Consider the following 25,393-nt stretch of genomic DNA (forward strand, 5'->3'; position numbering starts at 1 on the left):
CTCCTGCATCCATGCTATCCGGTGGTTTCAATGTAGGAGAAGACAAGTACTCACGATAAGAACAGACTGTGGCACCAACTTTACATGTGCATAGAAAGAACTTGAAATGGCATTGACTCAAATAGACAATGAAAAGATTCTAAATGTTTTGCTAACCAATCGTGTCAAGTGGCTGTTCAATCCACCTTTCGCAGCATACTTTGGCGCAGAGTCGGAGAGACTCATCCATCTGATTAAGAAGGTACTGATCTCAGTCCTAAAGCAGCAAACCTTGGATGATGAAATGCTACAGACTGTCTTTTGTGAAGTTGAATGTATTCAGAATGACAGACTGATCCCCACCACATCTAGTGATCCCAATGATTTGGAACCGGTGACAGCAAACCACCTCCTGCAGTTGAAGATTACACCTCTGTCACATCCTGGTCTCTTCAACAAAAGGGATTTATACAGCAGGAGACGGTGGAAACAGGTTCAATACCTGGCAGATCTATTCTGGCGGAGATGGACAACTGAATATCTACCACTAATGCAGCAACGGCAGAAGTGGACCCATGCTAAGAAGAACTTCAAAGTTAACGACATTGTGGTACTGGTGGACCCAACAGCACCGAGGAAGTCTTAGCCTCTGCGAAGGGTGGTCAAGACCCTTCCTGTGCCCAAATGACTTATGCGGAGTGTGCTGGTGCAAACTAAAACCAATGTGCTGCAAAGACTCATCAACAAGCTCTGCTTGATTCTTGAAAGTGAAGACTCAACTTAGTTTCCACTGATATGGAAAGTGCATACACTTCCCGCATTCATGGATTTTCAATTGTTGCACTACACTTACATCAGACATGAACTATTGAACTTTGAACTCACCCCAAGGACTACCTGTTTTGAAAAAAACAAGGGGAAAAAGAGAAAAAAAAGGAAAAAAAGAAAAGGAAAAAATATGTACATGTTATGATTATTAATTGTTTGATATTGTATTGCTTGATATTGTATTGCATTATATTGTACTGATGTAAGTATTGTGGTTAGGGAACATTGGAGGTTCTACTGCATTCATTTGATATCTCATGGCTCCTTTTGTAAATATTGTTGATAATTGTGTACAGGTAACAGTGTGGGAAGGCAAACAGTTTTCGACTGCATACTTTATCGCATACATTATCGCGTACTTTATCGCGTACTTTATCACGTACTTTATCGCATACTTATCGTGTACTTTATCGCGTACTTTATCGTGTACTTTATCGCATACTTTATCGCATACTTTACTGACCGGAATTTCTCACCTAGTTTTGTTTATTTTATTCTTTGATTATTATTTGAAAGTCAACCGGATTGTTTAAGAAATACCTTTGGATTTAAATTTGGACAACTATCCGCGCGTGCTTTTGTGTAATGCACGTCGAAAGCTCCACCATCTGCCTTGCGTGGCTACTGGCTTTTGCAACATTAAGCTTGAAATCGCCACAACAGGTAGAGACACACCCCAGGCGACTTGCAGCTGTAATTGAAGCAAAAGGTGGCGCTACAAAGCATTAATGCAAGTTGGCCGAATAATATTGAACGCCCCACTTTTCAGGTTTTTTTATTTGTTAAAAAAGCATACATAACCAATAAATTTTGTTCCACTTCACCATTGTGTCCCAGTTGTTGTTTATTCATGGAAAAAAGTTAAAATTTTAAATCTTTCTGTTTGAAGCCTGAAATGTGTTACGATCTGGGTCCATTCTGGCCGGATCGTTCTGTTACGATCGCGCCGCGTCTGAGCTTCGTTTCTCATCGTCTGGGGGGCGTCCCCGCCAGCCCGTGAAGAGACGAGGGAGGGGCCGGTCCGGCGGGCGTCCGCGCCGGCCGGGAACGAGGCGCGGGAGTGGCCGGCCCGGCGGGCGTCCGCGCCGGCCGGTGACGAGGCGTGGCCGGTCCGGCGGGCGTCCGCGCCGGCCAGTGACAAGGCGTGGGAGTGGCCGGTCCGGCGGGCGTCCGCGCTGGCCGGTGACGAGGCGTAGGAGTGGCTGGTCCGGCGGGCGTCCGCGCCGGCCGGGAACGAGACGCGGGAGTGGCCGGCCCGGCGGGCGTCCGCGCCGGCCGGTGACGAGGCGTGGCCAGTCCGGCGGGCGTCCGCGCCGGCCGGTGACGAGGCGTGGGCGGTCCGGTGGGCGTCCGCGCCGGCCAGTGACAAGGCGTGGGAGTGCCTGGTCCGGCGGGCGTCCGCGCCGGCCCGAGACGAGGAAGTGGTTGGTCCGGCGGGCGTCCACGCCGGCCGATGACGAGGCGTGGCCGGTTCGGCGGGCGTCCACGCCGGCCGGTGACGAGGTGTCGAGGTGGGCGGTCAGGCGGGCGTCCGCGCTGGCCTGAGACGAGGCTTAGGAGGGGCCTATCCGGCGGGCGTCCACGTCGGTCCTTGGAGAGGAGTGGGAGTAGCCGGTCCGGCGGGCCTCCCTGCTGGTTCTTAAGGTGCTGGCCAAGCCCCCTGCCCTTAACAGACACCAGAATCTTAGAACGGTCGTTGGGCACCTTACCCCGGCTGCTCGGGGGGCCGCCTGCCCCCTCGGCCGGGAGGGCCGGAGAGACGCTCTCGCCGCCGCCGCCAACCCACTCATCCGAGGGTGCCGGAGAGTTGCTCTCGCCGTCGCCGGCCCCCTCGTCCAGGGGCGCCGGAGAGTCGCTCTCGCCACCGTCGCCGGCCCCCTCGTCCAGGGGCGCCGGAGAGTTGCTCTCACCGCCGTCTCTGGCCCCCTCGTCCAGGGGCGCCGGAGGGTCGCTGTCGCCGGCCCCCTCGTCCAGGGGCGCCGGAGGGTCACTTGCCGTCGCCGGCCCCCTCATCCATGGGCGCCGGAGAGTCGCTATCGCAGTCGCCGGCCCCCCTCGTCCAGGGGCCCCGGCGCGTTGCCTCCGCTTCCGGGCGGGCAAGAGCTGGGCGGGCAAGAGCTGGGCAGGCGGGAACCGGGCACCCAGGAACTGGGCAGGCTGAAACCTGGCTGGCCGAAACCGGCCAGGGAGAAACCGGACAGGGTGAAATTAGGCAGGCGGGGACTGTACACCCAGGAACTGGGCAGGCCGAAACTTGGCAGACCGGGACTGGGCAGACTAGGACTGGGCAGACTAGAACTGGGCAAACGGGAACTTGGCGAAGGGGAACTTGGCGAAGGGGAACTTGGCGAAGGGGAACTTGGCGAAGGGGAACTTGGCGAAGGGGAACTTGGCGAAGGGGAACTTGGCGAAGGGGAACTTGGCGAAGGGGAACTTGGCGAAGGGGAACTTGGCGAAGGGGAACTTGGCGAAGGGGAACTTGGCGAAGGGGAACTTGGCGAAGGGGAACTTGGCGAAGGGGAACTTGGCGAAGGGGAACTTGGCGAAGGGGAACTTGGCGAAGGGGAACTTGGCGAAGGGGAACTTGGCGAAGGGGAACTTGGCGAAGGGGAACTTGGCAAAGGGGAACTTGGCAAAGGGGAACTTGGCAAAGGGGAACTTGGCAAAGGGGAACTTGGCAAAGTGGTCGGGCGAGAAGCTTGGAGCGGCGTGGTCGGGCGAGAAGCTTGGAGCGGCGTGGTCGGGCGAGAAGCTTGGAGCGGCGTGGTCGGGCGAGAAGCTTGGAGCGGCGTGGTCGGGCGAGAAGCTTGGAGCGGCGTGGTCGGGCGAGAAGCTTGGAGCGGCGTGGTCGGGCGAGAAGCTTGGAGCGGCGTGGTCGGGCGAGGAGCTTGTAGCGGCGTGGTCGGGCGAGGAGCTTGTAGCGGCGTGGTCGGGCGAGGAGCTTGGAGCGGCGTGGTCGGGCGAGGAGCTTGGAGCGGCGTGGTCGGGCGCGGAGCTTGGAGCGGCGTGGGCGGCCGAGGAGCATGGTCCGGGGCTCGAGCGTCCAGGCCCTCCCTCCGCTTCTCCCTGCGGCGTGGCGCTTGCCGCCTCCTCCGGGAGGGCGGCACAGCACACCTGCCGCCACGTGGTGGCCCATCGTAGATGGCCAGCCGACAAGGTGAAAGACCTCGCTGCTGCGCCTCCCCAAAAAAACAAGACGGGCGGTGTTCGAAACTCCTACCGGAGCCTCCCCGCCGGCCGCCACGCGGTGGTCCCTTGTAGATGGCCAGCCGACCTGGCAGATTCTGGTTGGGGTAATCCAGGTTGGAGTCATCGGAGGAGTATTGGTCAACGTCCTCCGGTGGAGCGTATCGGAATTCCGAACCGGCTAAGAAAATCACTGTCCGAGTCCGAATCTCCAGCATACAAATCTATTAGCTCCCGGTCGTCCTCACCTTCAGAAAAGTCAGAGTCCCAACCGACAAAGATTTGGCGTTCCAACGGGGCCGAGGGAGGCTGGGGATTCTCCCTCCATTGAGAAAAAAACTCGCTGGAGTCTGAATTCAAATAACTGGGGCGATGAACTGGGGGTGTCGGAACCTTGGTATTATGACTTAGCTGTGCTGGCAGCCCAGTGCGAAGCGTTGAGCGGAGGGTGGGTTTAAAGGTGGATGGAGGCTCAGAACTACCTCATAGTCGGGACTCCTCCGCTGCCAGAACGTCTCTGAGGTGCCCACACCAAGGCGTGTCCATTATAAACTCCCTAAAAGACTTTGGGGGGATCTCGCTGAATCCATGTGGTCGCAGGGCTTCGAAAAGGGTGGCTGGCGTCGACGAGAGCGTCGGCGCGAGCGTGGGTGGCCTCCCGCTGGGTCCATTCTGGCCCGGTCGTTCTGTTACGATCGGGAATATATTAGGACCCATCCGCGGGAAACGGGAGTTGAATCGAGCCAGTTGGTTTCAAACAACATCCTTTAATAAATCAACAGGGATCTATGAATCAACAATGGCATGGAAACAAAACGGCAGCATGCTGCGCGCATGCATGAACAGAAGGAACGGTCCGGCAATGCTACTATGACTCATTGCTCTTTAAATAACAAAACAGGAAGCAATCAGCAGATTGACTGCAGCTGCTCTCTGACGGCACGTCAGGAGGGACAAACAGTCCGCTCCTGACAAAATGTGGCAAAAAGTTGAATACATTCACAAGTTACTGTATAATTATATAAATATATGTACCGTATTTACTCACATATAAACCACCCCCGTATAAGCCGCACCCTTAAAATTTTACAATTTCTCGCGTATAAGCCGCCCCCGATTCACAATTTTGACCTCCATATTACTGGTTTTAATAGGAGTCCAAATGTGTTACTTTAAAAGGAAAATCTTAAGAAAAATCATTGCACGTGGCATTTCTGAGATACTGTATGAATCAAAAGCACATTCATAAAGGAAGTTAATCTGCCTGTCTTTGTAAATGCAAAATATCAAATTATTCAATTTGAAAAGAAATAAGTCTATTTTGATGAGAACCTGATGCTTTTTGATGACAGAAATTACAATTTTCTTAAATTTAAGATGTTGTGGCGGCCAAATTGCTTCCTCATGTAGAAATATCTCGCTTTTTTCAATGTTTCATATTACTGCAATAGTTGTTACTTTCAAACAAGAAATAAAAAGAAAAAAAATCAAAGCGGAATTTGGTTTTATTTCATAATCACAAATGTACCATCATTTCCTTTCAAAAACGAAGTAACGTAAGCACAACAGGAAGTGTGTCCGTAGCGATGTAGTGTTCACCAAATCTATGGGTGCAATACTAGCATGAGATACACATTATGCAGGTATCAAGGCTGATATTTTAACGATCGACCGCAAGACCTTTGATCAGCCTTAACAACTATTGGGATGTGGTGACATGGTAAACAATATGAACACATCTTCAAGGCTTCTCGCATCTGGCCAGTCAGAGCACGTTTAACTAGGTAAGACGGCGGCGCCCTAGGTAAGATGAAGAATGAATAAATAGAGACAAAGTTAACTGTTCTACCTGAGTCAGGTTTGTCGCTAGACTATAGCCCATTAGATCATGACATTGGCCGAGTTATATATTGCTTGTGACGTGAGAAATACAAGGCATGACATAGTGTGAGAATGGCCTGAACAACGTAAGTCTCATTCAATTAATGAGAATTGAGAACCCTTCATCCGTGGCTCTGCTTGCGGTTAAAGCAAAAGTAACTTCAATATAATTGACCTCCATTTAAAATTAGTTGGTCAAAGAATCTAAACATACAAATCACATATGTGAGGGGCCACCTGATGGTGTAGTGGTTCACTCGCCTGACTTCGGTGCAGGCGGCCGTGGGGCTCGATTCCTGCTGGTGGTGATATAATTGCAAGTGCAAATGGTCATCTATCTCTCTGTGTGGCTGACTGGCGACCAGTCTAGGGTGTATTCTGCCTTTCGCATGAAAGACAGCTGGGATAGGCTCCAGAACCCCCCACAACCTTTAATAGGATGCATGGTATGGGAGATGAATGAATGAACGTATATGTTAGAACTACAATAACAAATAAAATGTTTAAAGAAGCCATTAGTATGAGTTGAACATTCAATTATTCATTAATGGCCCTAATATTTCAAGAGACATTAAAGAAACATGGTTGATGGTTAAGATGAGATTTTCAGTACGTAATCTCCGTGGTTTACCCGGAAAAACAACGCAAACATCGGGACCCCGGACAACCTTCTTAAACCCCAGAAATCCCCAAAAATTGTTACTTAATTTTTTTTTGAAGCAACCATTTCGGAAAAGTACCAAATTTCCAATTTAAATGGCTCCAAATTCACAATACCTCTACGGCTTCCTCCATTTTGATTCAACTGCACTGTAACCGGAAGAATTTGGTAACATGAGTGCATTGTGAATCAGCCGAGTGACAAATTCTGACGAATAATTCGTCTTGCGCGACTTCAGCGATTGTGTGTCTTGTTGCAAGTTGTTCGTTAAAACCAGACTTTAAATTCAGCTATTTAGACTTTTTAGACTAATTAAACATCGGTTACCAAAGGCGAAGTAAGATTTCTAGCAGCTTTCACAGAGAACATAGCATACCAAAAGAGATCGTGACATTAGAGGTGGGTCTGGTTGACAAAAGACACAAAAGAGCCCAAAAGATCATCAACTGCCCCATAACTACCCTGTCCAGCATCTACATATCCCGGTGCCTTAGAAGGGTAGAGAGCATTATAAAAGACAATACACATCCAGGCTTCTACCACTTCAACCTGCTGCCTTTTGGAAGGCGCTAAAGAGCCATAACAGCGAAGACAAACAGACTCAAGGACACATTTCTTCCCAAGAGCTGTCACCATATTCAACTCGGGTTCTGCACCTAGGACCTAATCAAGACTTATTGCAAGTCATTTTAGTCACTTTGTACCACTTACCCATGTTGACTACTATTATGTAGACAACTAATTAATCTATTACTTATTTATTTATTGTTTATTTATCATTACTATATATTCATTGTTTGTTTGTTTGTTGTTGAGTACATAGACTTATTGTGGAATTACATCTAATGAATCCATTATGCATTATAATAAAGGGACGCATAGCCGCAGCTTGAACTTGGTTGTTTAAGCCTGCGCGAGAAACATCCTGTATTTTTATAGCAACGGGCGGATTGATCTGCTAAGCAAAGTTCTAGAGCAGGGGTCTCAAACTCGCGGCCCACGGGCCAACTGCGGCACCCGGGACGATTATTGCAGCCCCTGTCTTAATATGAAAGATTAATGTTCTTGCGGCCCGCAAGATTGATATGAATGACACTTGTTGTGTTCGGAGCTGAATGAACCAATCACGGTGAGGTATACGGCTCTGGAGGGCGGGACATCGGCCGGGCTGTCCAGTGCCTTGCTCACTCACTCATTCATTCCTCCAATCAGCTGGGCGGAGGAGAAGCCGTGAAGCCGATCACTCTGCTCGGCGCGCACAGTCCTCCGCTGCTCTCAGCATAGAACTGAATGAGGCGCTATAATAATAATAATCGGACATAGGCCCTGTCGTCATTATCAACAACACAAAAAAGCCTACTTGTCATCACACCCAGAAACTGCGTGTGACGAAATTGGTGGTGCTTCTCCATAAGCTGCGTTTACTCGGCAAAAGACCTAAATAAGTGCAAGTTACGGACTTGTAATTTGGCATTCTGCTGTTGTGGATTCAGGTCGCTTACCTCTCGCTTTCCTCTCACTGTCTTTCACTTACCTTACTTCAGTCAGCTAATAGGAGGCAGATCACCACCCATACATCTTTTCATATTAACGCAGAAGGGAATGTGTGTTATGTTACCGCAAGTTTAGATTTCTGATGGATGTGGGGAAAAACTGTCCTTAAGCCTATTTGTCCGTGCTTTGTGGGACCTATAGCGTCTGCCAGAGGGCAGCAGCTGGAACAGATTGTGACCAGGGTGGTAAGGGTCCCCTATGATGTTCTTGGCTCTGCTGAGGTAACGAGGGCTGGCAATGTCTTCCAGTGATGGCAGAGAGCAGCTGACAATCCTCTAGGCAGTGTTAATCACTTTCTGCATGGCCTTTTTGTCTGCCGCCGTGCTTCCAGCGTACCACACTGTGATGCCGTACGCCAGGATGCTCTCTACAGTGGTTCTATAGAAGGTTATCAGAAGCTTGGTGCCCAAGTTGTTCTTCCTAAGTACCCTGAGGAAATGGAGTCGTTTCTGAGCCTTCTTCACCACTGCCGTGATGTTTGTAGACCATGAGAGCTTATCCGTGATGTGGACCCCCAGGAATTTAAAGGACTGGACCCTGTCTACACATACTCCATTTATGAGGAGTGGGGCCAGATGTGTTTGCGAAAGTCCAGGATTATTTCTTTAGTTTTCGTGGTGTTCAGTGTGAGATTGTTCACCGAGCACCACGAAGACAATTTGTTGACCTCATCTCTGTAAGCCGACTCATCCCCTCCTGAGATGAGTCCGACCACTATGATCCGTGATCCAGCCTGTCTGTGTCTGTAGCTATCTCCACGAGTGAAACTGAAACTTAACAGTAAGTGCGTTAACATGACACTTGAGAAATTTGGAGAACTGCCGTAATCCAATACGATCGGAGAGACAGTTTCAAGAAAAGTGGGGAGTGCAATATTTCTGAATAGAACTGAATGAGGCGCTATGATCCGTGATCCAGCCTGTGTCTGTGTCTGTAGCCATCTCCGCGAGTGAAACTGAAACTTAACAGTAAGTGCGTTAACATGACACTTGAGGAATTTGGAGAACTGCCGTAATCCAATACGATCGGAGAGCGAAAGTGCGCATGCGCCACAGACCCGCGCGACTGAAAGTTAAAGTTCAACCCGAGACTCATTCCAAGTGGAAACACATATTACAGAGCCCCAGAGATGTCTCTTTCAAAGCCTGCCGTGAAGAGAAAGGTCGGTGATGAGCACAGACAGTTTCAAGAAAAGTGGGGAGTGCAATATTTCTTTGTTGAGCACAGGGGCACCCCGATGTGTCTCATTTGCACTGAAAAATTTGCGGTGCACAAGGAATACAATTTGAAACGTCATTATACTACGAGACATGGTGAGGAGTACGAAAAAATACCAGGGAGATGAGAGATCCAACCAGGTTGCCAGTCTTAAAATACGTCTTCTGAGGCAACAAGATTTCTTCAAGAAGACTACCAAAGACAGTAATGCAGCAGTCAAAGCTAGCTACGCCGTTTGTGAGTTGAATGCTAAAGCAGGAAAGCCATTCACAGAAGGTGAATTTATCAAAAAGTGCATATTACAGGCTGTACATATTGTCTGTCCAGAAAAGAAAAGTCAGTTCAACCACATCAGCCTTTCTGCCAACACCTTGGCAGAGCGCATTTCTGACCTGTCAAGTGACATTTATGATCACCTCTGTGAGAAAGCACAATGTTTCAGTGTATATTCAGTGGCTCTTGATGAGACCACAGACATCACAGACACTGCCCAGCTCGCAATATATGTCCGTGGTGTTGATGACAATTTTGAAGTGATCGAGGAGTTGCTCACAGTAATTCCAATGCATGGCCAGACCACCGCTAAGGAAATATTTCACCAGCTGTGTGATGCCATTGAGAATGCTGGTTTGCCATGGAAGAGCTTTGCTGGAATAACAACCGATGGAGCCCCATCAATGACAGGGAGGAAGAATGGACTGGTAGCACTTGTTAAAAAAAACTGGAAGAGGAGGGTGTGGAGGAGGCCACAGCTCTGCACTGCATTATCCATCAGCAGGCCCTTTGCAGCAGATGCCTGAAGTTTGACAATGTGATGTCTGTCGTTGTGAAATGCACCAACCAAATCAGATCCAGGGGCTTAAAGCACAGAAGGTTCCGTGCTTTTTTAGAGGAAATGGAGTCAGAATATGGGGATGTGCTCTACTTCACTGAGGTACGTCGGCTCAGCAGGGGAAACGTGTTGAAGATATTTTTTGAGTTGAGAGCAGAAGTAAAAGACTTCATGGAGATACACGGGGTTGCTGTTCCTGTGCTAAGTGATCCCAAATGGCTCATTGACTTAGCTTTTCTTGTTGATATCACACATGAGCTTAATGTACTGAACAAGAAGCTACAAGGCCAGGGGCAACTTGTCAGTGCTGCCTATGACAACGTGAGAGCATTCTGCACTAAACTTGTGTTATGGAAAGCCCAGCTCTCTCAGACAAACCTTTGCCATTTCCCAGCATGCAAGGCTTTCGTGGATGCAGGCACACCATTCAGTGGTGAGAAGTATGTTGAGGCCATTTCGAAACTACAGGAGGAATTTGATCACGGATTTGCAGACTTCAAGACACACAAAGCCACATTTCAAATTTTTGCGGACCCCTTCTCCTTTGATGTCCAAGATGCCTCTCCTGAGCTTCAAATGGAGCTCATTGACCTGCATTGCAACTCTGCACTCAAAGCCAAGTTCAGGGAGGTGAGTGGAGAAGAAGACAAGCTTGGGCAATTTTTGAGAGTTGACCCCCAGCTTCCCTGAACTTTCCCGAATGTTCAAGCGGACCATGCGCCTTTTGGGACCACATACTTGTGTGAGAAGCTCTTCTCCACCTTGAACTTCAATAAGTCCAAGTACAGGTCCAGACTTACTGATGAGCATCTTCAAGCTCTACTGAGGGTCTCCACTGCTTCCTCCCTCAAGCCAAATGTGACTCAGCTGTGTGAGAAGAAGCGCTCCCAGGTCTCTAGCAGCAAGAAGTAGGCAAGAGAAGCTGTGTTCAGAATATTTCATGTTCAATGTTCCATTCAAGTTCAGAAAGTTAAAGGTTAAAGAGCTGTTAATACAGACATTTGAAACTGAATAAAAATAATTAGTTTTCTCTACTTAGCCAGTCAGTGTATATCTACTGTATGCTCATTATTATTATTATTATTTTTTATTACTGATTGTTTTATTTTTTTATTCATCTTTAAGTTAATTTATTTAATTCATTATTTTTTGTTAAAAAATAAAGATGTTTGATAACGTTGGAATGTTTTATCAGTGCTTTTCTTGTGGAAATCCTGATGCGGCCCAGTCTCACCCAGACTCTGCCTCTGGCGGCCCCCAGGTAAATTGAGTTTGAGGCCCCTGTTCTAGAGCGATGTTTTCGCCAAAACGATGACGTTAGAGGGCAGATCCGAGCAAACACCTGTAAATTTGTTGGGAAGAGATGCCTTGTGCAAATGTAAATGTTTGTTGCACACACGAGGGAATGGCACTTGACACACCTAGGGAAAATTTTCAAATGATTCTTCAGGTAGCACTAGCCGTGCACGGTCTCCCCAGATATTGAACCGCAGCGTCTGGATTCCTTATCGGTGTGTTGACCCCGGCTACTCGAAGGACCAAATGATGGAATAATCATTAATACCATTTAATGATTATTAGTAATATTTAATTAAACAGGAAGACATCATTGTCATACACTGATTACAACTTGCAAGGAGAAATCACTCATAACGCGGCTTCGTTCAAAAGTATTCTGACGTGCGGCATACTCTTCTCTCTATTTAGTCACGACATACTGAAAACATTTAATGTAATCTGATTCAAAACAATTGCATAAGCTAACCGAATAACACCCTTAAGGTAAAAAAAGAACTGCTCATATTAGATCGAAACCAAACACTTGCGTAAGAATTTGCAGTATAAGCATAATAATTTCTTTATAAGGTAAACTGCCGGCGTCCCAGTCAAAGCAATTTATGAGTCCTTCGTAGATCAGCATCCTTGGCCTGGAACAAGGGGTTTGTTGCTGTCAATAGTCCTGAAAACAATTAACTGGCCTCGAAAGCAGCTGTGGGGGAAAGTGTCCTCTTGTTTGGTCCAACATAAAGCATAAATTAATTTATAGCTTTATAACCTATTAAAATGCTACAAAACATATTGAAACATCCCAGAATAAACCCAACAGAAAGTATACTGGATAGGTTATATATCTGAACCAGGGCTCCAAGCCGTCCATATGGGAAAAGTGGGAAAAGTACATCCTTGAACAAATTATGTACTATGATCCGTCACGTAGTGAAACATTTGAAGGAAAAAGGGAAACACAAACCAGAGACATGCTGGTGCCACTGATCACTGAATATATCATCAATGGGCAGGGGGGCGCTGCCTTAAAAGTTGAATCAATTTGCTGGTAAACGAGGGTTTTGTGTCCAAAGATTTGGGGCCAATGATGAAAAATGCATCACAGCTAACTTAGTTAAGAATTTGTGTGGAAATTGTATGATCTCAAAACCAAGAGAGGTGATCGTTGGTCCACATAACATGCAGCAGATGTCGCAAATCATCAAAAGTTTAGAATGATCAAAAGCAAGATATGCTACCACACATTCCAGAAAATTTGTGGTCAAAACATGAAACAGACGTAGGGTTGGTTAAATCAGCAACCCCCAAAAGAGTAAGTCTTAAACCTAATGTGAATCTTCCAGGTCGCGCGCAGTACCAGTTGCGACCGGAGGCAGAAAACGGCATTAGACCAACAATCGAAGGGCTTTTGAAAGCAGGTGTGTTGATTGAGACACACAGAGTTACTGTAACACTCCGATATTGCTGGTAAAGAAAGCAGGTACCGTATTTGATGACTGAATCGAGGGTACGGCTTATATGCACATAAAAACACAACATACAAATCAGCGCCGTGACACGATGACGTCACGACAAAATGACGACGTCATGACGCAAGCGAATGTGGCAGTACTTTCATTTATTTCAAAATAGAGAAAATTATTTCAAAAAAGAGAAAATTATTTCAAAATAGAGAAAAGATAAACAGATAAAACACTAAAGAAAATTTATTTTGACGTCTATGAATGAAAATCAAGAAAAAACCTACGTATCTTGCATAAAACGTGAAAAAACTCACGTTCCCGTCACTGCTCGTTCGGGGCACAGCCATCTTACCCAGGGCGCTGCTGTCTAAACCAGGTTAAACGTGCTCTGACTGGCCAGATGCGGGTAGCCTTGATTTTGACGTTAAAATTAATTACACTTATTTTTTTCTGTTGCATTTCTTGTTCAAAAGTGACAACTATTGGAGTAATATGAACCATCGAAAGAATTGATATTTTGACATGTGATGATTTTAGCTTCAAAGTAACACATTTGTACTCCCTATTAAAACCATGAATATGGAGGTGAAAATTGGGAATCAGGGGGGCGGCTTATACGCGTGAAATTGTACAATTCAACAATTTCAAGGCCGCCTGCGTGTATAAGCCGCACCCTTAAAATTGCCTTAAATTTTTTGAATGCAAGATGCATTTTTTATTTTCTTGAATTTCATTCATAGAAGTCAAAATATTTTGAATTTCATTCATAGACGTCAAAATAATTTGAATTTCATTCATAGAAGTCAAAATAATTTGAATTTCATTCATAGACGTCAAAATAATTTGAATTTCATTCATAGACGTCAAAATAATATTTTTTAGCGCTTTATCTGGTCATCTTTTCTCTATTTTGAAATAAATGACCGTATCGGCCACATTGTCTTGCGCTATGGCGTTTCGTCTTTGGTACCTTGCAGATTCATGCATGTTGTCTTCTTATGCGCATATAAGCCGTACCCTCGATTCAGTCATTTCTCTGTCCAACAAATTCGTCTTATATGCGAGTAAATACAGTACTACAGAGACTCGCTGAGGGGGAAACATAAAACCTCCTGGGCAAAGTTGCAATATTACTAGTTCCAGGTAGAACATCTGGGAAGTCATTTCACATGGCACAATTTCAGTGGCACCTTCTCAGTTGGAAGGAGTAAGTAAAGCGCCACTTCCGCGTACCGTGGGTCAGGTGATGACATTCGCGGGAATGACTGGTTTTAGCTCGAGCTGGATAGTAGACTATGCTGTTAAAACCTTGAGGGAATTAATGGATGGCGAAAACCAAACATTGAGGATGCCAGTAAACTGGTCTAATGACTCCAGAATATCGTTCAAGACAATCAAACAGGAAACGCAGACAGCTCCGACTGCACCCGACTACAGCAAACCATTTGACCTGTATGTGTCAAACCGACATAACCTGTATGCGTCTGCAGTACTAATGCAAGAGACGTGCAGTGGTTGGAGAAAACAGCCTGTAGTTTACTACAGCACGAAGCTGGACAATGTGGTTCAGGGCTGGCCGCCATCCTATCAAGGCTTTGCTGCTGTTAATTATGCATACGAGAAGGCGTCAACAATTACAATGGGGTATCCAGTAGTGATCTATACACCTCATAAAATTTCAGAATTGATCAGTCGATTTGTGATAACTCAGGCTTGATGCTTACAATAATTGTCGCTGTTGTCATACCCAGATATCGTGATCAAAAGGTGTCTGTGGACCCTGTCCCATTTGAGTTTGTAGGGGACGCCCATGAGTGGATATCAAAGGCAATGAAATATACAAAGTTTACGACCAGATTTGGAATCTACTCCTTTGCACAACACAGAGGTAACATACTTGGTGGATGGATCCTGTTATAGAGACTATCTCGGGTGTCATGCTGGATTTGCAGTTATTAAGCAGGAGGGAAGTAATTTCACGACAGTTAATGCAGAGAGTTGTGATCAGCTATGCTCCGCACAGCTAGCTGAATTTAAAGCGTTGATTGAAGGGTGTATGATGGCAAAAGAGAAGGTAGCAAACGTGATACAGATTCGGCATATGCGCATGGTGTGTTATTTGTTTGGAGCGGTGTGGAAGCAGCGTAGATTCAGGAAAAGTGATGGTTTGCCGATATATCACCTCAAGCAGCTAGTCGATTTGATTTCAGCCATGATGCAGCCGAACAGACTTGCCATTATTAAGTGTCAAGCAGATGAGAAAGGTAACGATGACATTGTGCGAGGAACTAATGCAGCTGACAAAGCAGAAAAATGGGCGGCGAAAAGCCAGGTCACTGTTTTGGCTCCATTGGTGTCAATAGAACCAGTTGTGACACCGGATGATATTGTGTTAATCCAGCAGAATGCAGGGCTAAGTGGGTGGCCAATACTGGCTATAATTGGTGAGCTACGCAGGGAAGTACGGAGTGTGATGCATGGTCGTTCGATTGGCTCAACTCAAAACTGGGGTATTGGGATGCTAGATTGGCAAGGATGGGAATAATTGTGTTAATAGTACTGACAATAGCATGCCGTTTGGTTTGTTGTGTGATACCCGTTCTGAAGAAACTACTAATGAAAACAGTTGCAAAGCAGATGACTACGGTTGCTGTTACCAAGGTGGCAGAGGCACAGCTGGCGCAACTAGTATACGAGCAGCCTGATCGGTTTCCAAATTCAGATGACTTGGAGGATGGGGACAGTGACTTGTAGTCTAGACGCCAGATAAGGTGTGATGGGACTGACACCTAAACGATTTGCACCTGTGACTATTTAACACTAAGGTTGCTGACTGTGATCAGCTAGTAGATATTGCTAGACTTGTAGTAACTAACCGATTAATATCAGCTACACATCGAGACATTTATCACAGTCCGACTAATATATACAATTTCAACAATGACAGTATTAAGCAATTATCATATTTTGGTGCATTATAGCGTTATCTAGGGGTTTACACTATCCATCACAGTCCAGTATTCACATTCTACCCAGTATACTCGGTTAAAAACAATAATAGCCACTGTCATATCTATTAAGTGCACACAAGCGCACATTTGGCGATAGACACTGGCAGTCAGGCAGATTAGGCAGATGAAAGAGTGCTTGGAGTCTTCCTGGAAGAGCCTTCCTGCGTGATGAGCCATCCGGGGACAAGCTTTGCGGGGCGAGTCAATCGAGAGAAGTCTTCCTGCAGGACGAGCCACCGACTGAGGGACACCATGAGAGCAGCAGGTAACCTCGAGGGGCAACAATGTCTGTCCAGGAGGCTGACAATGGAGAAGAGGTGAAGCGAGCGCCCAACTCCTGCATGTGTCGTGCCAAGCCACCATCTCAAGACGACGAGGGATGATTTTCCTGACTAGCGGACACTGTACTGATCATTGGCCGGTAATCGAAAAAAAAGGACCGGCGATCCCAAATGCCGGCACAAATTTAATTCTTTGGTTGACTATAAAGTGGAAACATCGCTCCTGCTACATTCGACAGGACCGATCTGCACCGGAAGTCCAAAGAACTGAACTGTATAATGTGTTCAAATGTTGGAACTTTACTGTTGTTTGTAGTCGAAAACTACAAAATGAGTGAATAATGTGGAATCCTAATGAACCCATTAGGATGCTCTATGAGCACTGGGCGGAGCATTTCATTTTTTCAGTGTGTTTTTAATTAGTTCGTTATTGCGAGGCGATCGCTAATTCGAGAGTTGTATATACTACTTCTCGTTGGCAAGTGGTCATGCGTTATCCTATTGTGAGGACATTTGTGTCATTTTCGGAATATTTTGAAGGGAATACAAAAGCAAACAGCCCTTAGTTTGCATTTGAAAGTCAGGGAAGAAAGGTATCAAAATTTAAAACAAAATTAGAATTAAGTTTAGTGTAAGGTTAGATAAAATTTATTTTTGAGTGTGTCTGCATCGTAATCCAAGTTCATTCAAATTTGTTTATGTTATGTTACGAGCGCGTTGCCGTGCAAAAAGTCTCCCCCCCTCTCTCTGTCCCTCTCTGTCCCTCTCTCTACCCTCCGCGAAATCTGTCAAATTTTAGTTCTATTAAACACATTTTATTATACTATTAAACTATTAGTTATTTGTTACTTTGTTAATAGATGGCGAAATAGAACAAATAAAAATGTTTTTCCAATCCAATATCCTGTTTTTGGTGTTTTTTCAGAGGGTCAGAATGAATTAATTTGTTTTTAGTTCATATCTATGGGAAACATTCGTTTGAGTTATGTTGGATTTATTACGGGATGTTTCTTTATGTTTTGTAAGCATTTTTAATAAGTAATTAGGCTATAAATTAATTCATAATTTATGTTGGGACAACGAGGACACTTTCCCCCACAGCTACGCTCGAGGCCCCACAGCTACGCTCGAGGCCACTTCATTGTTTTCAGGACTATGCGTTCTTGACCGGCAAGAAACTCGAACCGTGTTTGGACTGGACTCTGGCAGCAGATGGCGATAATCGCATTATTGTTGAAAAATACGGCTGCTTTGTTTACCTTATAATGCTGCTTTGTTTACCTTATAATGCTGCTTTGTTTACCTTATAATGCTGCTTTGTTTACCTTATAATGCTGCTTTGTTTACCTTATAATGCTACTTTGTTTACCTTATAATGCTTTGTTTACCTTATAATGAAAATATTATGCAATTCCTTACACCGTTGTTTTGGCTCTGGTCAACTTGTATGCTTACTTCTGCAATTCTTACACAGTTGTTTTTTTAACCTTCTAGGGTGTTATTCTACTGTCTAATGCAATTGTTTTGATTACATGAAATGTTTTCCGTTTGTCGCGACTAAATACAATGAACAGGATACTGCCCGTCAGAAGGCTTGTGGACGGGACGGCGTCATGAGTGGTTCTCCTTGCAAGTTGTAATCAGTTATGTTGAAAGATGTCTTCCAATTTTAATTAAATATTACTAATAATGATTTAAGGGTATTAATCATTATTCCAACAAGTTACGATAAAATCGACATACGAGCTCAGTCCCGGAATGAATTAAGCTCGACTCTTGAGGTTCCACTGTATACATTTGCTGCAATGAGGTAAAAGCTCTGCTTTGCAATTTAAGAACGCTTTGCTTGTCTTAAATAAAGAACCGCCATCATTTCATGCTTTGCCAGCCAGCAATGTAGAACACTGCTTATCATTTTCTGAGCTATTATTTTATCATTAAACGCTCAACTGCAATGTATTACATAAGTGGCAGTAGCTCTGTACACTCATGTTTTTTTTCGTGTTTTACAGCCCTTCTATCTTTTTTAATTACATTTTAATATTTCTTAATACATTCCTTTTTACTTTACTTTGTACTTTATACTTTTTACTTTAATGTTTTTACAACTTTCCTTGTTCTGTTAGCCTGGCTTCTTTCTGCTACTTCTTTTTTGGAACCATTCAGCCATGCCTACGCTGTCATACACATGGGACTAGCTGTTACAATATGAAGCAGAAGGAGCAACAGCTCAGTGCCGCTGGAGATTCGGAGCTGGACAAAAGTGCCGGGAGAAGAGGCAACGCTTCTGACCAACCATTCCATCATGGGATAAGATGGAAGAGATGTCGGCGCTTACCAGGCCGGAAACGGAGTCGAGGGGTTCTGCTCTGCTACTGTTGCCTTCGGCTCCAGACAACTGAGGAACTGTGCGGATAAGCTTAGAAGAGTGACTCTGCATATTCTCTACCTCGGTCACAGTCTGCAGAAGTTCTCCATCTTGTGGAAGACTTCTTGTGTGTGGTTTCAGTTTTTGTCCAACTTTACAACGTCTTTTTGAGTCTGTTTCCGTTTTTGCTACCTCAACCAAGATGGCGCCGTTCAAGTGGCAGCCGATGGCGGTAGCTCCGTCCACTCTTGCTCGTTTTGTAATTTTGCTGCTTTTCTGTCTTAATGATTTGATTTAGTGATTCTTAATGATCCCATTTACTTTGATTTGCTTTGTACTTTGTGCTTTTTCTGTTGTTCTGCGGCCTTTGCGACTGTACTGTCTAACTTATAACTATGCCTGTCCTGTATCTGCATTCTCACCCTCTTGATCCTGTCACAATTAAATTTCCCGAATACGGGATGAATAAAGTTATCCAATCCAATCAGAATGCTGAACTTGAACATGTACAAAATCCATGCTCCTAAAATAGATGCACGTTTTGGGAGTGCTCGCGTCTTCGTTAAGATCTGACTGCCCCAAGGATCTGTAGCAAGCACTATGTTTTTGACAATTCAAGTGCTTTCTGCTGTTTCAGTTCTCCTGCTATTTAGATCTTATATGTGATTTGTGAACGTGTTTTGACACACATGAATATGGCTTAATTCCACATACACATAGTCAAGCAAACTAAAAATGTCCTAATTTCTTATTGACCCCTCCCTATAGAGTTGGGACGTCTATGAAATCAGGGCCGCTGAATGAAATAAAAGTGTACAAAAAGAAACGCGAGGTTGGAATGCCCTTTGGGAACTGTGACAAAGAGGTCACAGCACATAAATACATATCTAAACAACTTAAAATGATGTATTCAAAACAACTTAGCATTAAATATAACTTCAAAGGGGTAACAGTCTGTCCATCTGTTTGTTCAGTCAAAAGGACATGCCAAGGAGTCGATGCTTTTAATAATTCCTTCTGCTTCAATATTGTAATGATGGTAGGTGGGTTATGGCATTATTTCTTTGTAATATCAGTCGTGGATGGACAACGGGGCCTGCTCCATTTTATTCGCACCAGTAAATTTGAATAAAGAACGAAGTTGCTTTAACCACACTTCGAAAAACAAAACAAAAATAGTATTCCGTGACGAACGGTGGTCAAAGGAGTTGTTGTTAGACAGCCAATAGTAGGCCAGCGGAGCGTTGGGAGATTTACAAGCAGAACACAATGCTATCACGACAATTTCAAAACAACAGACACAAGAAATGGATTTATGCTTTGGGGGATTTCGTAACTTGGATCTGGATACCAGCTCAATGCGTTCCGGGACCGAGCTCATATGTCGATTTACTCGTATCTCAAATCAACGTTTCCCATAGAAATGAACTAAATACAAATTAATTAGTTCCCACCCGCTGAAAAAAAAACACAAAAAAACTGGATATTGGGATGTAAAAACATTTTTATTTGTTCCAGTTCGCCCTCCATTAAGAGAGTAACTAATAACTATCTATTGGTTATGATGTTGAATACTAAAAAGAGACATATTTAGTACAATGTGGAGTGCGGAATGGGAGAGACTTTTTGCATGGCAAAGCGCTCCTAACATAACAAACCAATTTAAATGAACTTAGATTACGATACTGACCCACTCAAAAATAAATTTAATGTAACCTTACACTAAACTTAATTCCAATTTTGTTTTAAAATGTTTTACCTTTCTTCTCCAGGCTGGCTCTTTTTAAAAGGAACCTACCGAGGGTTGTTTGCTTTTGTCGCCCCTTCAAAATTCTGAAAATGACACACACAAATGTCCTCACAACAGGATAACGCACGACCACTTGCCACCTGGTCCAGGAAGTACTCTCGTATTGGCGAGCAAGCTCCACCACGCGTACATCACTCACATATTTTTAAATTATTTCGTGCTTGTCATCATACGCCTTTTCTTTGCACAACTCTTCATTCCACCTGCTTGCTTTGGACCCATTGTTGTCCCCTTTATACTGCACTGATTAGCCCAGTCCTCATAGAGATCTTTACACTAGGAAATTGTGGCAAGAAAGACAGTGCGGCTGAAATCATAAGCAGCCTCTCGCGTCTCGGCCACCTGACTGTCTCGTATGCTCGTATGGCCTATGTCCGATTATTATTATTATTATTATTATTATTATTATCTCAAAAATTGTCTCGTATCTCAAGGCAAATATTTGCTCTGAATTTTACTCATATCTCAAAATCCTCGTATGTTAAGATATTACTGTATTGGAACAGCAATTTGCATATCAGAGGATTTCCTAACCTGAAAATGTATAGTATCTAGAGCAGGGGTCTCAAACTCGCCGCCCGCGGGCCAACTGCGGCCCCCGGGACGATAATTTGCGGCCCCCGCCTTGATATGAAAGATTAATGTTCGTGCGGCCCGCAAGATTGATATGAATGACACTTGTGTTCGGAGCTGAATGAACCAATCACGGTGAGGTATACGGCTCTGGAGGGCGGGACATCGGCCGGGCTGTCCAGTGCCTCGCTCACTCACTCATTCATTCCTCCAATCAGCTGGGCGGAGGAGAAGCCGTGAAGCCGATCACTCCGCTCGGTGCCCACAGTCCTCCGCTGCTCTCAGCATAGAACTGAATGAGGCGCTATGATCCGTGATCCAGCCTGTGTCTGTGTCTGTAGCCATCTCCGCGAGTGAAACTGAAACTTAACAGTAAGTGCGTTAACATGACACTTGAGGAATTTGGAGAACTGCCGTAATCCAATACGATCGGAGAGCGAAAGTGCGCATGCGCCACAGACCCGCGCGACTGAAAGTTAAAGTTCAACCCGAGACTCATTCCAAGTGGAAACACATATTACAGAGCCCCAGAGATGTCTCTTTCAAAGCCTGCCGTGAAGAGAAAGGTCGGTGATGAGCACAGACAGTTTCAAGAAAAGTGGGGAGTGCAATATTTCTTTGTTGAGCACAGGGGGACCCCCACGTGTCTCATTTGCACTGAAAAAGTTGCGGTGCACAAGGAATACAACTTGAAACGTCATTATACTACAAGAGATGCTGAGGAGTACGAAAAATACCAGTGAGATGAGAGCCAACCAGGTTGCCAGTGTTAAAACACGTCTTCTGAGGCAACAGGATTTCTTCAAGAAGGCTACCAAAGACAGTAATGCAGCAGTTGAAGCTAGCTACGCCGTTTGTGAGTTGATTGCTAAAGCAGGAAAGCCATTCACAGAAGGTGAATTTATCAAAAAGTGCATATTACAGGGTGCGCATTTTGTCTGTCCAGAAAAGAAAAGTCATTTCAACCACATCAGCCTTTCTGCCAACACCGTGGCAGAGCGCATTTCTGACCTGTCAAGTGACATTTATGATCAACTGTGTGAGAAAGCACAATGTTTCAGTGTATATTCAGTGGCTCTTGATGAGACCACAGACATCACAGACACTGCCCAGCTCGCAATATATTTCTGTGGTGTTGATGACAATTTTGAAGTGATGGAGGAGTTGCTCACAGTAATTCCAATGCATGGCCAGACCACCGCTAAGGAAATATTTCACCAGCTGTATGATGCCATTGAGAATGCCGGTTTGCCATGGAAGAGCTTTGTTGGAATAACAACCGATGGAGCCCCATCAATGACAGGGAGGAAGAATGGACTGGTAGCACTTGTTCAAAAAAAACTGGAAGAGGAGGTTATGGAGGAGGCCATAGTTCTGCACTACATTATCCATCAGCAGGCCCTTTGCAGCAGATGCCTGAAGTTTGACAATGTGATGTCTGTCGTTGTGAAATGCATCAACCAAATCAGATCCAGGGGCTTAAAACACAGAAGGTTCCGTGCTTTTTAAGAGGAAATGGAGTCAGAATATGGGGATGTGCTCTACTTCAATGAGGTTTATTTCATAATTTTTTGTTAAAATATAAAGATATTTGATAACGTTGGAATGTTTTATCAGCGCTTTTCTTGTGGAAATCCTGATGCGGCCCAGTCTCACCCAGACTCTGCCTCTAACGGCCCCCAGGTAAATTGAGTTTGAGACCCCTGATCTAGAGGTACCACTACAGTCTCTCATCTCTCATCTCATTTTCTGAACCGCTTTGTCCTCGTTAGGGTCGCGGGGGGTCCTGGAGCCAATCCCAGCTGTCTCCCGGCCAGAGGCAGGGGACACCCTGAGTCGGTGGCCAGCCGATCGCAGGGCACGAGGAGATGGGCAACCAAGCACACGAACCCATACCTTAGGGGCAATTTAGTGTCCAATTAGCCTACCATGCATGTTTTTGGAATGTGGGAGGAAAGCAGAGTACCCGGAGGAAACCCACGCAGGCCCGTGGAGAACATGCTAACTTCACACAGGTGGACGTGACCTGGATTTGAACCCAGGACCCCAGAGCTGTGAGACCGATACGCTAACCACTCGCTCCACTGGACCGCCCTACAGTTACTGTATATTATCAAATTTAACACTGTGTGTAATAATTTTACAATGCAGTGGTACCTTGAGATACGAGCCTAATGCGTTCCGGGACTGAGCTCATATGTTGATTTACTGCAATCTCAAACCAATGTTTCCCATAGAAATGAACTAAAAACAAATTAATTTGTTGTAACCCTCTGAGAAAACACCAAAAACAGGATATTGGATTGGAAAAACATTTTTATTTGTTCGAATTCGCCATCTATTGACAGAGTAACAAATAACTAGTGGTTATGTTTAATAGTTCTAAAATTAGACAGATTTCACGGAGGTGATAGAGAGAGGGACAGAGAGAGAGAGAGACCGAGAGAGACTTTCTGCACGGCAATGCGCTCGTAACATAACAAACAAATTTAAATGAACTTGGATTACGATACAGACACACTCAAAAATAAGTTTAATCTAACCTTATATTAAACTTAATTAACTAATTTTATTTTACATTTTTATACCTTTCTTCTCCCGGGTTGGCTCTGTTTGCCCCGCTCCACCCTGACGTTCAGCTGCAGGAACCTACCGAGTCTTGTTTGCTTTTGTCTACCCTTCAAAATATTCCGAAAATTATGCACACAAATGTCCTCACAATAGGATAACGCATTACCACTTACTCCTCTCGTATTAGCGAGCAAGCTCTGCCATTCTGTACAGACTAATGGGGGGGAAAACACTGAAAAAAACATTACACGAGGGAGTTGGGACGGGAAAGACAGTGCCCATGTTGTTCTCAAAAGCAGCCTCTCGCCTTCGCCAACGCCTGGCTGTAAGCTCGTATATCAACATTTGTCTCGTATCTCAAGGTAAATATTTGCTCAAAATTTTACTCGTATGTCGGAGCACTCGTATGTCAAGGTATTACTGTACAGTTGTACCTCTACTTACCAATGCCTCTAGGTATGCAATTTTCAGGATCCTGAAGCTTTTTATACGTAAATGTGTGCCCCAAGATACGAAAACAAAATCCAAGTTACGAAATTCCCCCCAAACGTCAATCCATTTCCCATATTTGTAATTGTCTCGGATGCATTGATACTTACTTTACAATCTTGTTACAGTCTACTGGGCTATCATTGGCTATCTCACAACAACCACAATTCATTTTTCCAGATTATCTTATGGGCTTTTGACCACCATTTGAGATCTGATGGTGTTTTTTTGTTGAGTTTTTCCAAGTGTGGATAAAGCAGCTTCTTCTATTTTTATCATCATGCCTCCCTAGAAAACTGCCAATGCAAATGAAAAGAAGAGGTCAGCGAGGAGGACATTGACGAGTTGGTCGAGGGGCACAAAAACGAACTCTCAACGGCCTAGCTGAAGAAACTAGTTAATGCAACACTCGGCATTACAGGAGGAATATAACGAGAGGGCAAAAATGCTGGAGAAATTTCACGAGCTTTCTGTCTTAGAAAAAACACATCCAGTAAAAGTCTTCACGACTCGAGCCATGGCCCACTTTGACGACGTTTGTCTGTTGCATTATAAAAAAAACATTGTTAAAAGTCGTCAAAGGCAATCGTCTTTGGATATATTTTTTTTCTAAAACATCCGTCAACTAGCACTGCAGAAGGGCTTAAATCCAAACAGGTAAGAACCAGTAGTGAGAAATAAAGTCCAAAGAAATCATAAAACATTAATGTTTGTTGTTGATTAATGTTGTTGTTTGAATTCTTAATTTTGTGTTTATTAGATGTGTGTTCATGTGTTCGTGTGCTCTCTCTGTCGCCTACCGTTAGGTTCCTCTCGTTCACCTTCGTTTCAACACATGTATTTTGCATGTTTATTATTCATTTTTGTATGTTTCTCACATCTTTCATACAAAATTGGGACTTTTTTGGGACCAATTTTAAAGGGTTTAGTTGGTTGGTGTGTGAGGACCGTGGAACAAATTAGAGAATTTACATATAAAGTACTTCTCTACTGAAAAAAAATTCAACTTACAAAAAAAATTTCTGGAACCAATTAATTTCGTAAGTAGAGGTACAACTCTATTAATGTGGCATCATTTAAAAGAAGTTTTTAAATGTGGCATAATTTGGCATAAGATCACAAAATGGTCACCTTGCATGGCGAGACAATAACATTGGTTGAAGGTTGTCCAATGTTCACCAACTGCATCTTCTTCCTCTGCTCTTCAATTGTTTCTCCTGCAAATAATTATGTAATTTACATTGATAATACATGATTGCCATGAGTATCACTCCTTTTTCAATTTACACTATGCATTTATCCTGGGTGTCTGTTATTCTGGCACAATGACACTTTGCTAAACTGAATTTGTGAGAGGAAACAACTCTGTGGGGGAAAGATTATGAGGTTACAGACTAATTT

General features: G+C 44.6%; 1 protein-coding gene and 1 long non-coding RNA gene across 13 annotated transcripts in view; one reads left to right on the forward strand and one right to left on the reverse strand.

The window, feature by feature from the left end:
- umad1 (UBAP1-MVB12-associated (UMA) domain containing 1) overlaps nucleotides 1-25,393 on the reverse strand; it is a 96,036-nt gene that overhangs the window by 52,392 nt on the left and 18,251 nt on the right. For 5 of the 11 annotated variants that reach the window (XR_013297918.1, XR_013297921.1, XM_077591022.1 and 2 more), the window contains one exon: nucleotides 25,124-25,209. The exons of the other annotated variants lie outside the window; for them this stretch is intronic. Coding sequence is in view for 3 of the 5 variants with exons in the window: in XM_077591022.1 (XP_077447148.1) it covers nucleotides 25,124-25,209 (86 nt within the window). In the remaining 2 variants the exon portion in view is untranslated. The remainder of the gene's footprint in view (nucleotides 1-25,123; nucleotides 25,210-25,393) is intronic. 11 annotated transcript variants of the gene reach the window in all.
- Nucleotides 1-25,393, forward strand: part of LOC144067352 (uncharacterized) — a 56,951-nt gene that overhangs the window by 21,766 nt on the left and 9,792 nt on the right. The gene's annotated exons all lie outside the window — the stretch shown is intronic.

Source organism: Stigmatopora argus, chromosome 21 (genome assembly GCF_051989625.1).
Source record: "Stigmatopora argus isolate UIUO_Sarg chromosome 21, RoL_Sarg_1.0, whole genome shotgun sequence".
In the NCBI taxonomy this organism is placed as follows: Eukaryota; Metazoa; Chordata; class Actinopteri; order Syngnathiformes; family Syngnathidae; genus Stigmatopora; species Stigmatopora argus.